This window comes from Scomber japonicus, chromosome 23 (assembly GCF_027409825.1).
Source record: "Scomber japonicus isolate fScoJap1 chromosome 23, fScoJap1.pri, whole genome shotgun sequence".
NCBI lineage: Eukaryota > Metazoa > Chordata > Actinopteri > Scombriformes > Scombridae > Scomber > Scomber japonicus.
The window spans coordinates 9,356,482-9,372,597 of NC_070600.1; the positions used below are offsets into that span (position 1 = coordinate 9,356,482).

The 16,116-nt window shown below is 39.0% G+C and overlaps 1 protein-coding gene across 3 annotated transcripts in view; it reads left to right on the forward strand.

Annotated features, from left to right (window-relative positions):
• LOC128353338 (kinesin-like protein KIF21A) overlaps positions 1 to 16,116 on the forward strand; it is a 36,612-nt gene that overhangs the window by 1,940 nt on the left and 18,556 nt on the right. For all 3 annotated transcript variants that reach the window (XM_053314025.1, XM_053314026.1, XM_053314027.1), the window contains exons 2-3: positions 13,637 to 13,859; positions 15,786 to 15,968. In XM_053314025.1, coding sequence (XP_053170000.1) covers positions 13,637 to 13,859; positions 15,786 to 15,968 — 406 coding nt within the window. The remainder of the gene's footprint in view (positions 1 to 13,636; positions 13,860 to 15,785; positions 15,969 to 16,116) is intronic.

The window sequence follows — 16,116 nt, forward strand, 5'->3', positions numbered from 1 at the left end:
TAAGAAGAATCAGCAGTTCAGATTTCAGAGCCTCTTCGTAGGTCAGTTGTCAGACTTCAAATGCCTCATGCTTTGTCACTAATCTCTTTTTCTCTTACGCACACACACACACACGTGCATACACACACAGGTAAGCAGATCCTTTTCCTGTCACTGAGACCATCCTAACCTTACCTGCAGGCTCACAACGCTGCTTAATCTTCCTACATCACACCAGTCTCTGCCTCAAATGCAAATTTAAATAGATAATATTTGCATTAATGACTGTAGGTCTTTGTAACAGTCATCCACCAACAAGGAAAGTCATTGCAGTACTCAAAATGATAATGATGGCTTAGTTTGTTTTAAAGGTGCAGTATTTAAGAATCTGAAATCTCTGAAAGTGTGAGTGGGTGCTACGTTAGTTAGCTAAAACCACAATATCACAATATAATTCACATGCTTTTTTCAATGTAAGCTCCAATGGAAGTGGTATGGTTGTTGGTTGTTTATTGACATTAGCAGACTCTATTTCTAAGCTAACGTTATTAAATGTCTCACCATGTAGACAGGAGAAAGGCAAGGCAGTTGGAAGCTCATTTTGTTATTTTAGAACATTTTCTAAAGTTTTAAGCTAAAATTCTTACATAACAGAACAGAATTTAACATAAAACTGCACCAATCAAATTTTTATATGAATAATGGGTCAAATTATTGGTGTTGGAGGCCAAAACAGAGCTAAAAAGGAGCTTACATGGGGCACAGAAATACGACTCCAAATGAATGCTAATGTGGCTACTAGATGTGTATGTTAGAAACCGTTAGCTAACATAGTACTCATATCAATTTGTGTTTGTTGAATTGTCCCCAAGTGGCCAAAAAACTATAAAAGATTCAGAGCAGCATTAGCATTCATTTGTAAGTTCAATATTGATTCTTCTTTCAGCTCTTTTTCAGTCGTGACCAAATCCTGTGGGAAATATCTGGCCTTTTAGCTGCTAAGTGCTCCATTTTGTTCACCGCTGTTTTTTCACTGTCTGTTGTTTGGTGCTGGACAGGTAGGTTTATGAGAGCTTTTTGTTGAACACAGTTAAGTTTTAGGAACATTAAAGCTCTTTCAAAGTCAAAAGTGTAACATTCACAATAAAAACATGAATATGGACTAGATAAACTACTGGAAATTGCCAACGACAAAAGCAAACAAAGTTTACTTCAGTTTTCAGAGTGAACACCTCCTAAACAGAGATATGGGATACACCCTTCCACATACCCTAGCTAACATCTTTCTGCTATAATTTTATCCACATCATAGCAAATCCTATTACCGGTAAATTTAGACTATATGATTAACATGAAGATGGATCCCTAATTAAAGGGAGTGTCATCTGTTAATGAAAGTACAACTGATGTTCACTTAATAATCATTTGGGAGTCGCACCTTTTCATCTGCTGTGAAATCACACCTATCATCTCTTTGAACGTCAAACCACAACTCCATGTTGCTGTTTTCAGCAGGATTAATCGCTGTGGCAACGTTCTAATTATTTTGGAGCTTCAGGATTGCAGTGAACCTGAACTTTACAGCATCTGAAAGATTTTCATTGGCGCTTCTCCTTGTGACTGTGATAGTTTAGTGTGTGTTTTTGTGTGTGTGTGTTTGTGTGTGTGTGTGTGTGTGTGTGTGTGTGTGTGTGTGTGTGTGTGTGTGTTTTTTTTCAGTAATCAGCTCGCAGGTTGCCAACCAGTACCTGCCTCAGCCTGCGAGGTTAATGCTGTCTGTTAGCAAGTTCCTAATCCCCCATCCCTAAAGTCCAGAGTGATGAAACACTTCTTTATCAGCCTAATTCTATCTATTTTTGTTAAAGGTATCAGGGTGAGCAAGATTGAAAGGGGTCTGGAACAAGAACAGAGGGAAGGCAGTTTTTGCCATTTTGATGTATTACTGGAAAGATGATGTAACATAACAGTCTATTTGCTCTTTAAAAGCTCACAGTGCTTACCTCTTGATGGATCATCAGTAAGATTATTTAAACCTGAGGTGCGTGTGCTCTGCTGTCATTTTTAATTTAGAAGATGTTTTTCACACCTGACAGCACACAGATGGGGCACTTCAGTAGCACATTGTGGAACCAATCACCAAACACATGCTGTCAACGTACACTAAGTACAATTCTCATTCCTTATGTAACAGTCCATCTGTGTGTGTATGTGTGTGTTCACACACACCCATGCACATGTTTATTTTGTACTATCCATGAAAAACTAATATAAGAAGTTAACAATTTATCCAAGAAGCAAGTCATGTTGCAGACTTTGCCTGAAGGAGCCGGTCAAGTGACTTATTAGTTTGGCAATATCCTTGAAGTGGAGCTTTAATAATTCAGAGGTTATAGCCAGAAGTAGCCAGCAGTGAGGATTCAGATTTCATACTGTTAAATTAAGAACAGATAGCCTTTCCTCTTTCATTAGATGAGCTGGAGTGACTTTTAAAGAACGGAAAACTAGTAAGTCATCTTTAAAAATGGATTTTAATGATTGACATAGATGACAGCTGGTTAGTGAATCTTTTATCTCGTACTGTAGAAGTAAGAGTGGGCAATTTGAATGACTCAGCATCACATATATGATATGGTACATTATTTAGAGAAACAAGGAACTGTGTATGGATAAAATAACCAGACAGTAATGTCTAGTTTTGGACATTTCAACAAATACACCTTATGAATGAATGTCTGTTATTTCAGATTTAAATGTATGTGTACAATAATAATTTTCCAAATCCTCCAGTAAACTAGTATACATTGTAAAAAAAAAAAGAAAAAAAAGAAAGCCAGCTTTCCAGATTTAAAACTGAATACCATTGGGTTTTGGACAGCTGGTCAGCAATTTGAGTGTCAATTTCCATTCTGGGAAATAGTGATTTTACTGACATTTTTGGATGACTTAATCAATTAATCTGCCAATTAACAATAGAAATAATTGTTAGTACAGTATATGCAAGCATGTCATATCTGATATCTGTCACTCAATGTGAAGCTAGATTTGACCCCATGTAGTCTGTACTGTCAAAATAAATAAATCATGTTTTAAAATGTAAACTCATGTAACATGTTGCAAAATAATTGCTCAAATGCAAACTAGACCTAGTCAAACCCCCACTAACTCTATCCCTTTACAAATATCCAGATTGTCAATTTGCTATTGGCTCCTATGAGTGTCGGTGAGTCACAAGTCCCGCCCACTTGACCTTAGTGGATTATGTTTGAGGGCAAAGGCTGTGCGCCTGCTGCCACAACACAAAAGCATTGCGTATGCTCCTATGACTGTGTGTGCACATGTATCAGCCGTGTCCACCGAGCCATATTCATTATAAATATTCATGAAGCAGCTCAAGTGAACTGAGACACAAAGCAAATCATGCTGCACACCGTCTGCCAGCTGCTGTCATGTGATATAGCAGTTACTGAGATATTCAATAACTTATGTTTAACTAGCTTGAGCAAAGGTTAATTCAATATGCATTTCTCTTTTGTTTGTTTGTTTCTTCTTGAGTCACATGCTCACATTTTGCTTCCAACACAAAAATGTTTTTTAATGTCCCATACATGTATGAAAAACATGTTTTGTTTTGTTATATTTTCCTCATCTTTCATTTCCACCAATGTCCCTTGAGTATCATCATCAGACAGTACTGTCCTTGTCTAAAAGGAACATTTCCATTAAGCTTAAGCTCAGTGGTGTGTGTGTGTGTTACCCTCACATGCCCTCTCCTGCTGCCAGTCAGTCTGACAGCACCTTCCGCTGCCATCCTCTCACCCTACCTCCTTCCTGCACAGCAACTTTGACCCAGGAAGCAGTCAGAGCTGTGATCAGTGACCCAGTCAGAATTTCCCTATGGCAGCCTATTGGGACTAGTTTTAGCTGTCACCATGGTGACCGTGGATCCTTCCAAGGCTCAGGGCGTGCAGTGTCGACCCTGTGAATGGAACGGTGGTTGGTTGGACGTGTGAAGAACATCAGGAGGGGGAAACGCTGAGTCAACAGAACCCTCTCTCTCTTTGACCTCACTTGTTCCCAAATCCCCTCTGTGACATCAATGACAGTTATAGTTTACACACTGGACTTTGAGGGAAAGGCAGGATTCAAGGTCTTTGTTATACGTCTTTATCATCAATTCCTGTGAAGTTTTCCCGCCAACCACAGAAAACCAGGAATGCATCCTTTGACTGGGAATGAATGTAAACTCACTTTGGTTAAAAAAAAGGAGGCAGAACAGTTCACCTCCATATAGGCTGGCAATGATGCATGAGTGTAATGCTGCATCTGTTTTACTGCAATATCTTTAATATTGTACCATGTTATAAAACAGAAAAAAACCCTGAGATCTTCATATATTAGAAGATAAATGTTTGATTTTCTTACTTGAAAATGACCAAAAGTATCCTGTGATATGGATTTTAGACTGTAACTTTGTTACGCCAAATACTGGAAACAACATTTTTATGTCAAGATTACAAAATGAGATAGATAGATAGATATCAAAATCTTTTTTGATACCTTTTTCATCTCAAAACACAGAGTTTAGAAAAAATAGATATTAATCATATAGTGATTTATATCTATTACAAGATTACTGTTTAAGGGCAAACTGGATCCCTGCATACATGATACATCCTTCATTCTACATCCTGTACAGATGTCACTGTGACTGGAATCAGTCTCTTACAGGTTGAAGACTTGTTTCAGCTCACTGCCAACAGAAGTACACTGAAGAGAGTGATATAGTCAATTGGCCCTTGATGTCAACAACAACTGCTTGACAATGGAGGGACTGTTACTAAAAACAGAGTCCTGCTTTACAGTAGCAGCCCATTGTTTTCCATTCCTTTCAGATTTCTCACTGTCAATAAGATCTAGTTTTTTCTTCTCTTCTCTTGCTGAGGGCGGCCATTAGACCCCAGCCCACAGAAACTTATTATACAAGCCTGTCTACACACATACACAAAACACAAATACTCAAGTGCACCTGCTGGCGTATGGTTTTGTGCTTATTGTTATATGAGAGAATCATTATCGTGCACCTGAAGGCTTTTTTGAAGCGCGCACACATTTAAAAGCATGTGAATGAATGCAGTGGTAGTATGATCATGTTTCTGAAGGAGAGAGAGAGAGAAACTTCTTAGTATTTACACTCCAGCAGAACAGAAGCCTTTGAATAGTAGAAGAAGGATTAGGGCTGTTGAGACTGTGTGTGATTTAGTGAAATCTGAGTGTTTGTACCCCTCTTGTCTCAGTTACATGATCATTACAGGCTCACTAGTGTGTGTGTGTGTGTGTGTGTGTGTGTGTGTGTGTGTGTGTGTGTGTGTGTGTGTGTGTGTGTTAGTAGTGCAGTGTAGTCCCTCATTAACCTCACTGTCATTAGGCCTTCAGTTAAGTCATATCAGAGGGCTACAGTCCACTCACATCTGCATCAAAACACTCACAGACATTCTTCAGCTGCTTAGCCTCAGTTGTTATTGAGACTTTTTATTCCCAAACAAATTATGAATGCTAAAAGGATGTGGTGCTGCTCTGAATTATCCTCTTATTGTACAATATCACTAGCCTCAATGCTGACTTCATTTTTTTTACAAGTTTAAGGGGATGAAGCTAGAATTGCAATGATTAATCAATCAATTGCTATTTTGATAATCAATTAATAGCTTTGAGTCTTTAAAAAAAAAAGGTTAAAAACTTAAATATTTACTTGTTTCTTTAGTCCTCTATGACAGAAAACAGAACATTTCAGGTTTCATCTTGGGCTTTGGGAAATCATGATTAACATTTGTCATCACTTTCTGATATTTTATAGAACAAGGGATTAACGATTGAGAGAATAATTGGCAGATTAATTGATAGATAATATGTGAAAAAACAATTAACGCTGTGAGCACCAAAAACATAATTCACCGCCATCATACTGGAGTGAAAGCAGAAGCACACCTTGTATGCAACGTCCCTTTAATGCAAAACTGGGCCTGCATTTTGGGATATAGCAGGCAATGCATGTTACATTGAGATTATTTTACATTAGATTGGATGGATCGGATGGATTTGGACTTCAAAGGGCTGTTTAGTTCAATTTCTGTCATTTCTGTCCCCCATATCTCTCTGATTACAGCAGACTATAGCTAACAAAGACAACAAAGTCACATTTTCTCAATTAAGACAAGAAAATCTCTATAATAAAACAATAAAACAGCACAGCAGAAAGCAAATTATAAACCAACTGCCAACTGGTCAAATATACTGTTTATAAGACAGAACACATACAGTATATTATAAGGGTTGCATGCTGTGTGATTGTGCTTATTTAATGCCTCTTTTAGTTTTTCAAGCTCCAAAAATATGTGTGTATATGTGAGGTCAGGTGGTGAGTCACTGTGCTGGTAGCGGTGAGGATGTAGAGAAAAGACTCTTGTTGTCTGCTGCCTTGTGGGCTCAGATGTTCCCCTCTGCTTCTGCTGAATCACTCAGCACAGACTAGGCCAGCTGCTCATGATTATTTAAAGTAAGCCACTACACAAAGACAAAAATTTGATTATTGTCAATTAGATTAGATTGGCCAGCCTGAAACATTGTACTTTTTCATTGTTGTTGTCAGTGATGAGAGTGATGAGGAGACTGAGGGGAGGGGAGGGGAGTGAATCGATTGGCTGATTGTCAGGAGGAGTGACGTCAGCGTGAGATTTGATTTGCTGTGTTACAGGAAGGGTGAGATCAGCATGGTGGCGATGGACTGACTCATCTTCTTTTATTTTATCTTCTCAATTTCCTTTCGTATCATGTTTAATAAGTCAGCAGAAGGCTAAAGCTGAGTTTAAAGATCATTGTATCTCTCTTCATTGGCACCACTCTACTTTATACTATCATATCAAAGGTTCTGTATTATTGTGTGTGTCTCTGGTTTAATGCATGTGTGCTGTAAAACATGCACACCCACATGTAGCACTCCTATTTGCCCAGTCACTGTTTGCCACTTTGAATTTAAAAAATCAATAAAAATACTCTTATTTTTGTATTCTCATTTTTGTATTACTCGTAACCCATTATTCTTAACCTAAGTCAGAGTTACCTGACTTCTAAAGTGTGTGTGTGTGTGTGTGTGTGTGTGTGTGTGTGTGTGTGTGTGTGTGTGTGTGTGTGTGTGTGCGCGTGCACGAGGCATCTACAGTTTCTCAGGCTGTCACTGTAATCGCAGTAATGAGACTGAGAGCAGGAGTCTAACAGGACTCGTCACGTGGGGAGAGGCTGACAAAGCCCCTCTGTGTGTGTTTGTAATGTGTGTGTGTGTGTGTGTATGTGCCTGCGTGTGTGTGTATTTGAATAGGTAAATGTATATGGGCTCTACTGTGTGTGTGTGTGTTTCTCCCTTTCATCTCTTAAGGAGGGTTCAGTGAACTGTATCTCATTGCTCTGAACTCCTCACATTGGTCAGTGCCACTCAGAGGCTTCTCTTATTGAGTTGTGCTCAAAAGCTTGTCAGTTTACTTTTATATCTCGTGTAGTACTGGAGGAGAACTAGTCTGTCATAGTTTTTTGATGCACCTGTTTCCCAAAAGTGTCCACTTATATGATCAGCCGGTTTATCACTTTGGCTAAAAATGTCAACCAATAAACTAAGAAGTAACACGAAGTACTCTGCACAAAAGCAAATAAGCTTATTTCCCGAAATGTGGAATTATCCCTTTAAAGTAAACTGTGTTATAATTCAGATATCTAGTTAAATAATGTTTGCTTATGAACTGCGATTTTTACATTACCATAGTTTGTTTCTGGATTGTGCTCCTTTGGGTTGAAGTTGATCTCCATCAAAACCACAATCCTTCCTGGCTTCTGTATGTATGGTTATTCATGTGGAAACCAATGCAAGTAATGTGCCTGCTGATAAACGCTGAAACATTCACTATGTAAATGTATCCCTTTAATCCTCTCCACTCTGGAACTTCTTAGTACCAACAGGCTGAAACTGTCATAGCAGATTAATGTGTTAAGCAATTATTACACAAAGGTTTTCACTCGGCCTTGGGGTCCACTGATGTCGGTATGTGTGTGTGTGTGTGTGTCTGTCTGTGTGTGTGTGTCTGCGAATGGGAGTGTGCTTAGTATTATTTAGTCATAATAAAAGTTGTTTAAGCTCTTATCAACATATCACTTAAATATCAGTTACCACACAAGAGCTAAATACATAATAGTAAGCACCACAAGAATCACACATCAATCTAATATTCATCTGTAGGACCATCAACCTGCTTATTTTCACTCATTTGGTGAAACAACTCCCCAAAAACTAATAATCACAACTATATGAAAGTGTTGAGTCATTCTTGTGTGTGTGTGCATGTGTGTGAACGCTTTAATGTTCACGTTAAGGAAGTGGTGGAGTTCCATTTCCGGGAGAAACAGTCTATGTGGAGCCTGTGTGTGTGTCACTTTAGAAGGTGGATTAGAGCTTTGAGTCTCTGCAATGAAGGGCAGCCCACATCCAGCTAGGAGAAAAGAGTGTTTTGGGTTGAACCACAGAGCAAAGCCTGTCAGATGATAATCACAGCTAAAGTCAGTCACACTAATAACACACCAGCAGGGCAAGCTTCACACCTCACCTGTTAATGTTTAGCTGGGAGTTTTGATGCCAGAAGTTATATTAGTTGTGAATATATACACATGCCAAAAATAGTCAAAATAGAGGTCCATTGTGTGACAGTGCTTAAACATGTGACTTTTAAAGCTGAGATATATTTAACATAATCTAATGGTGCATGTATATTATGGATCATTGTATGTAAAACCAAAAGTATGTAAAACCACATGTCTGTAAGCGTCAGCATTGCATGTTTTACCCGCGTGTTCGTTAGAATGATTTTTCTATCTCTTAGACAACCACTGATTTTCATTCATTTTATATCAATTTTTTATAGTTTTATAGTTTTAAGTATTGGTGTCAATTGAAAAAAAATGTGTTGCAAATGTATAAATAATGTGTCTTTATGTAGTAAGACAAAAAGGAAGGGAGTGGGGATGGTAGACAGGCATATCTGAGATCCGTCAATTAGGCTAATGTTAGCATTTTGTAACCAGAACCACAAAGTTTCCATTGTGTAAATGCCTTAAAGGAATTGAGTTGGGAAATATACTTATTTGCTTTCTTGGCAAGAGATGAGAGAATGGATACCACTCTCATTAGCTGTCAAACATGTAATTACATAAAAAATAGGCAGGAGGTGTTTAGCTTAGCGTAGTTTAGCTTAGCATAAAGACTGGGAACCAGAGGAGGAAACAGCTAGCCTGCCTTTGTCCAAAAATAAAAAATCTGCCTTTGCTTAACTTAAGATAAATAAGTAATGTTTCATTTTAAAAATCTAAATAAAGTGTTAAAAAGACAAATTGGGGTTTTACAGTGGTTTGGCTAACCATTCATTTTCCTGTCATTTTTACACAATGCAGTTTTTGTACAGATTATAAACATGAAATATAACTTGTTAATTAGTGGTAGTAAGCTAATAGTCTACTGGATGTAGCTTCATATTTAACACATAAATATGAGAATGGTATCAATCTCCTTATCTAACTCTTGGCAAGAAAATGAATAAGGACATAACAAAACATCAAACATGATCAAATATTGTAGGAATAAATCATGTTATTGAATGTAATCTGTGTTTTTACAGAATTATCCAGTATTAGCATTCTGTCTGGCAAGTGGGTGAGCATGAGGAAGAAAGTGATGTCTCCATTACAGTCCAATTTCTTTGCACTTTTGAAAATGAGAAGTCGTTATTAATTTGACAATGGTGTATGCAAAAAATCTTCCTTTTTGAAATTGGTCTCTTTAAGCAAGAGACAAAGAGTAGACGTGAGCGGTGGTAGTGGTGACTTTCTGTCTGATGGTTTTGTGATATGAAAGACTTTTATTACCCCGACAGATAATAGGTCTGTTTGACTGGATGGACTGTGGCTGCTTCCTAATGCAATTATTGTCGTCAATGTTTTGTTCTGAGCTGTAACCATTATCTCTACTCTTTCTCTTTCTCTTTATCTATCTTTCTAACATTTTCTCAGGCATCCCTTCTCCTCTGTTGTCTGTCTCCACACTTGTTCCCTCTATGTAAGGAGGACACTGGGGATGTCGGAGAAGTCTAGAAAACAAACATTGCATCACACTGTGGAGATGAACACAAACAGGGAGACTGAGCATTTATTCTGAATGAGGCTACAGAAAGACAGCCTTGTTCCTTCAATTCGTCAGTGGAATAAGTTTCATGATACTTGACTGATTAAATTTGACCTCTCATCAAGTGTCCTCTTCTTGTTAAAGTCCACATTTCATCACAATTCTTGTAAATTCCTGAAGTGAACAATAACCCAGTGACTTCATTCCCTGACTGTTAGCAGCAGTGAGTGGCTCTATTGTTGCACAGGATTACAGTAATGGTTCTCTGTCAGGTTTTGGGAAGGTGGCCAAAGGGAATAATGCAGATTCACTCCTCTAATGCCCTAAACCACCCTAGTATTTAATCACAGTCTCCTCAGATGACCTGTGACTGTTGCAGTTACGTCAGTTTCACCTGGAGCTATCTGTATTATGTACAGTACAGTTCAAGGAGCAGTGCTGTAAAACTTCAGGTATGGATTTTGTAGGGTTGTGTTGCTGTCAAGGTACATCATGAACTCAAATACAAGATCATGGATACACATTTGTTCAGACTGTCAAATAATCCAGTTGTACTCCTAAGATTGGGTTGAAATCATAATATGTTAAGAATGAGTATGAATCAAAGTCATTTTCTTCTACTTTAGGTATAGGTAGGTAGGTTTAGGTACTTTTGATTTTTCTGAGTCAGTAAAATTCTCAGTTCTTCACAGATAAACTGCACTGTAATTCAGATTTCCCAGATAAAACAGGACAATCACAAATCCCTTCCAGTAACCTACAATGGACATATTTTTAAAAAGCTGTGAAATCTAATCAAATGAAAAACCAAAAATGTGAGCAGGGAGAAATGCAGACAGTGGATATGTCACATCTTCTATGACAGTAAACTGAATATCGTCAGGTTTTGGACTGTTAATTTAATACTCAATGAATCAAGAAAATAATTGAAAATACCAATTGTTGTATTAACTGTTTTGATAAATGATTATAGCTATAAAGAATATAAAGAAGGTATTCACAAAGCCAAATTATGTGCTGTGGTTGTTGTACTTTTGACTTGTTTCACATAGGGCGGGGCAGTATATCAATGATCAATATCAAGATGTAAGATTAGATATGCTTTGGATATTGTAATATTGTGATATGGTACGATATTTTTCTGGTTTTAAAGGCTGTATTACAGTAAAGTGATGTAACTTTCTAAACTTAACAGATTCTTTACCCACTTAGTCATTATATCCCCATTACTGGTGATTATGTATAAATATTTTATGAGAGCACCAATAGTTGTCCCTACAATATTATTGCAATATCAATATCAAGGTAGTTGGTCAAAAATATTGTGATATTTGCTTTTATCCATAACATCCAGCCCTAGTTTCACTTACAGTGATTATCACGATTGAATTACATTTCCAACGTACATTCCATTGTGTGAACTACAGTTTCTGGGATAATTTGAGTGAGTCTGATGACCACAACACAAAGCTGAGAGTGATAATACATTCCAGGTGTACAGTTACTGCAGGTAGGAGCGTGCGTGTCACCTCCAGCCTGCATCCATCAGCCCCTCCCTGGCCCTGTCCTCTTTTCTCATCAGAGCTGTAATCCCAGAGAGAGTCTGCTAAATAGCTGGGATCTGATGTCACACACACAATGACACCTCTGTGGATGTTTAGTACTAGCTTCTACTTTTCATGTCTTTCCCTCTATGTGGATGTCCTGATTTCCATCTCTCTCTCTCTCTCTCTCTCTCTCTCTCTCTCTCTCTCTCTCTCTCTCTCTCTCTCTCTCTCTCTCTCTCTCTCTCACACACACACACACAAACACAAACACACACACACACACATACACATGATGCACTCTCTGATTGTCCTGTCAGGCCATTCACTTTTTCAATGGACCCTTGCTGTGATGAATGGGAGAGTCTTTTTAATGACCGGCACACACAATAAAAGCACAAATGTGTACACATACAAGTAATGCACACAGAATACAAACTGCATTTAATGTACCCCATCTTCACACACACACACACACACACACATACAGAGTTGATGCCTGCCAGCACAGTGCAACAATATCAGCCATTTATAATACAGCTCTGTTTATCTGTTAAGTGTATCTGTTTAATGTATTCCCCATTTATCTGGGTTAACTAATTCAGTGTCCACAAGACAGGAAATTTCCAGTTAATTTGTAAATTTAAAACCCATTTCTCCCATAGTATCTTCTCGTATTTCTGATTTTTAATGCTTCAAATATGTCCAAATATTTCCTTGGTCTTCCTCCAATATCTCCACGTCCTCCTCAGGTGGACACTGAGCTCAGTGATGGTGTAGACGGGCATCGTGGGAGGAAATGATGTAATAACTGGGTTTATTTGAACGAAAGCAAACACAGCTATTCCTTAATGAAATCCAGGGTGCGACTGTTTACCCAGAGCTCTCTATCATGAACAGTGAGGGCACTGTACTGTGTATGCTGCCTGCTAGAGAGTGTGCTAGCACTGCATGGTCCAACATACACACATAAACACGCACACACACATCGGATAGTAGCAGCACTCATCTGCTTGCAGCTCAGTTAAAAATATTACCTGTCTCTTCAGCTCAGCTTCATTTTGGCCAGCAGATGTTCAACTGTAACACAGATTCTTGATCAGGGTTTTACTTTTTATATTTATAGACAGCTACAGCTCAGCCTTTCCCTCACACATTGTCACAAACATCCACAAAACAGAGTTGCCAAGGCTCCAAGACAGTACAAAGTTTTGGGATTTAAGATGATGCAACTCAGGTCCTAAAAGTTTTGAAATTGATCTTGTCCTAAGCCATGCTAGTGGCAGTCTATTGCATAACAACTAGCTCCCAGAAAATGAATCATAATGATTTGCTGATTTCTCTAGCATATCCAGCAGGTCGAAATTTTCATTTGTCATTTCCCATGAAATTTGGTTCCACCATTCATGTTCCCCACAAATCACTGTAGTGATCCCCTAACTTTTCATCTAGTACCATCATTAGTGTTAGGACTACAACTAAAAAAATATTTACATTACCAATAAATGTGTTGCTTATTTTCTCACGCACGATGTAACAACATTCACTTTTCCCCTCATAGAGGACTAAAGAAACCAGAAAATATAAGCATTTGAGAAGCTGGCTCCAGAGAATTTGGGCATTTGTTCTGATTCAAAATGATTATGTAATGATCACAATAGTTGGCAATTCATAGATTTGTTATCCGTTGATAGAGTGATTGATTAATTGACTAATCCTTGCAGCTCTACTTTGCATCATCACATTTTTTTTAGGTCTGCTTCTTGCTATTCATGCCACCACATCATTTATAGGCAACAGTCAGCCCTGCAGAAGAGGCCCTAATAAGCTAAACACTAACAAAAGATCATAGTGGGCAGTTCAAAATCTAATTATCTTTGTCTCTTTGTGTGTCTATTAGGATTCGTCCTCAGTTGGCCAAAGAGAAGATTGAGGGCTGTCACATCTGTACGTATGTAATGCCCGGGGAGCCACAGGTGTTCCTTGGTAAGGACAAAGCCTTCACTTATGACTACGTCTTCGATATGGACAGCCAGCAGGAAACCATCTACACCCACTGCACAGAGAGCCTCATCGATGGCTGCTTCGAGGGCTACAATGCCACAATCTTTGCTTACGGACAGGTTGGTTCTTTGCAGGTTTACCAAGTTTGTACACATCTCATGCCCATGCACAAGTGAACAGGATTACACACCCGCACATGCTGACTCTTTAGTTTGCATCACCGGAGGCGATGGAGCTGTTTCAAGCATTCTGAAATTTACGACTTGCAGCATGTGATATCAAGCTGATTTCATTTCATATCATCAGACAAGGAATAAGGGAGTGAACAGCCCTCACAGCCGCACCAGCTCTGTCAATACGCTATCAGCTGACGTGTTCCAACCTGCTGACACCACCATAGCTTTATATTGGCACTCATAGATCAGCCTCAGAGGGAGAGATAAACGAGTAGTTTATTTCCTGATGAAAGCAGGATGGCAACAGATTTCTTCACTAAATACCAGAGCACATGACGACACTACAAAACTGAAACATAATTCCTAGATATTAAACAGAGGAAACCTGCCATCCTCCCCCCACATGGCAGCTCAACAGTTTAAAGGAATAGTTTGAGCTTTATGTGAAATACACATGAGTTAGACGAGAAGATTGATACCAGTCTCAAGTCTGTACATTAAATATGAAGCTACATCCAGGAGATCTTTAGCATAGCTTAGCATAAAGGCAGGACACAGCTAGTATGAGACTGGCTGAAAATAACAAAATATGCCTACTAGCACCTCTAAAGCTCACAATTAACTCAAGACAACACATGTCTTGTTTATTTGATTCATACTTTGACTTCTTGCAGCAAGTGACCGCACCCGGCCATGAAATAGTCTAGGAATACAAACCACTGAAAAACAGAACAGTGTTGTTTTTACACTTCACTTTGTGTGCAAATTAAACAAACAAGATATAATGTGTTCATTTGTGACCTTAAGATATGCTGATAAACAAAACAAGAGTTTTGTTTATCAGCATGTTTTAGTTTACATGCTAAGCTAAGCTAACTGACTGCTTGTTCCAGCTTCCTGTTAAGAGGAAAAATACCCTTTTACTCTCGGTATGGGAATGGAGGCCGGTAACAGTAAGTGGTAGCATGACATAAAAAGCTTTTTCTGCAATAGAAGAAGAAAAAGCATCTGCCACAATGTTAAGGCTGATTTTTTGTAAAGAAGTTCTTTTTTTTAGTAACAAAATGCACATTAAACAAATGAATGGAAATGTACATTTAGAGCGAGAAAAAGAGAAAGCAAGGTTTTGTCACGTTCGGCCTTTCACTTCTCCCTCATACAGCACCTCCTGCTGCAGCTCCCGATGCTCTTTAGTGGAACGAAGGCAGTTAAACTTTCCCTCCTCTTAATCTTTCCACCGCTCCACTCCTCTTCTTTCTGTTCATTATTCTCTCTTCGCATTGTTCCTACAGCCGTTGTATTCCTGTCAAAGAGCCTTTCACAGGACACAGCGGAGGCCACACACACACACACACACACACACACACATACACACACACACATACACACACACACACACACACACACACACACACACACACAGAAATATGTGCACAAACTAGCTCTTTACACAGGTGTAGTCTCATGAACTGACCCAAACACTCACACACACACTGGACTCATCTATCACCACACACACACACACACACACACACAGATACACACAGTCCTGTCACCGTCTCTTTCAGGCGTTCCAGCAGGGTTGGAGAGGGGTGACGTGTGAATTTGAGCCCAATGTTGCATTCCTCTTCTTGTCACCACGGCGACCACCCCATCCCCTCTGACCCCCCCCTCTATCTGAGAGAAACTACTCAAAGCTGCACCCCTATCCCTTTTTCAACCCCCCAACCCCAGAGGCTTTACATCAATATCCATCCCAAATCACCAAAATCTGTGTACAGCATAGCATGGAAACTACAACTAAAGAACACTGACTCTGTTCCCTTTTGATAAAATAACTGATGACTTTATCTCCCCCCCCACATCCAGACGGGTTCAGGGAAGACCTACACCATGGGAACTGGCTTCGATGTCAGCATCGGTGAGGAAGAGCTGGGTATCATTCCCCGGGCCGTCCACCACCTGTTCCGAGGGATCGAGGAACGCAGACAGGCTGCCACCGAGCAGGGCAGGCCTGTTCCTGAGTTCAAAATCAACGCCCAGTTCCTGGAGGTGCAAAAACACACAAACAAACACATGTACACACACACACACACACACACAAGGGGCGCACCAAAGTTGTATATTTGAACACAGAGATTATAAAGTGTTTTCTTTTAATTTTGGGTTATTGCTTCAAATTAAAGAACATTTACCAGTC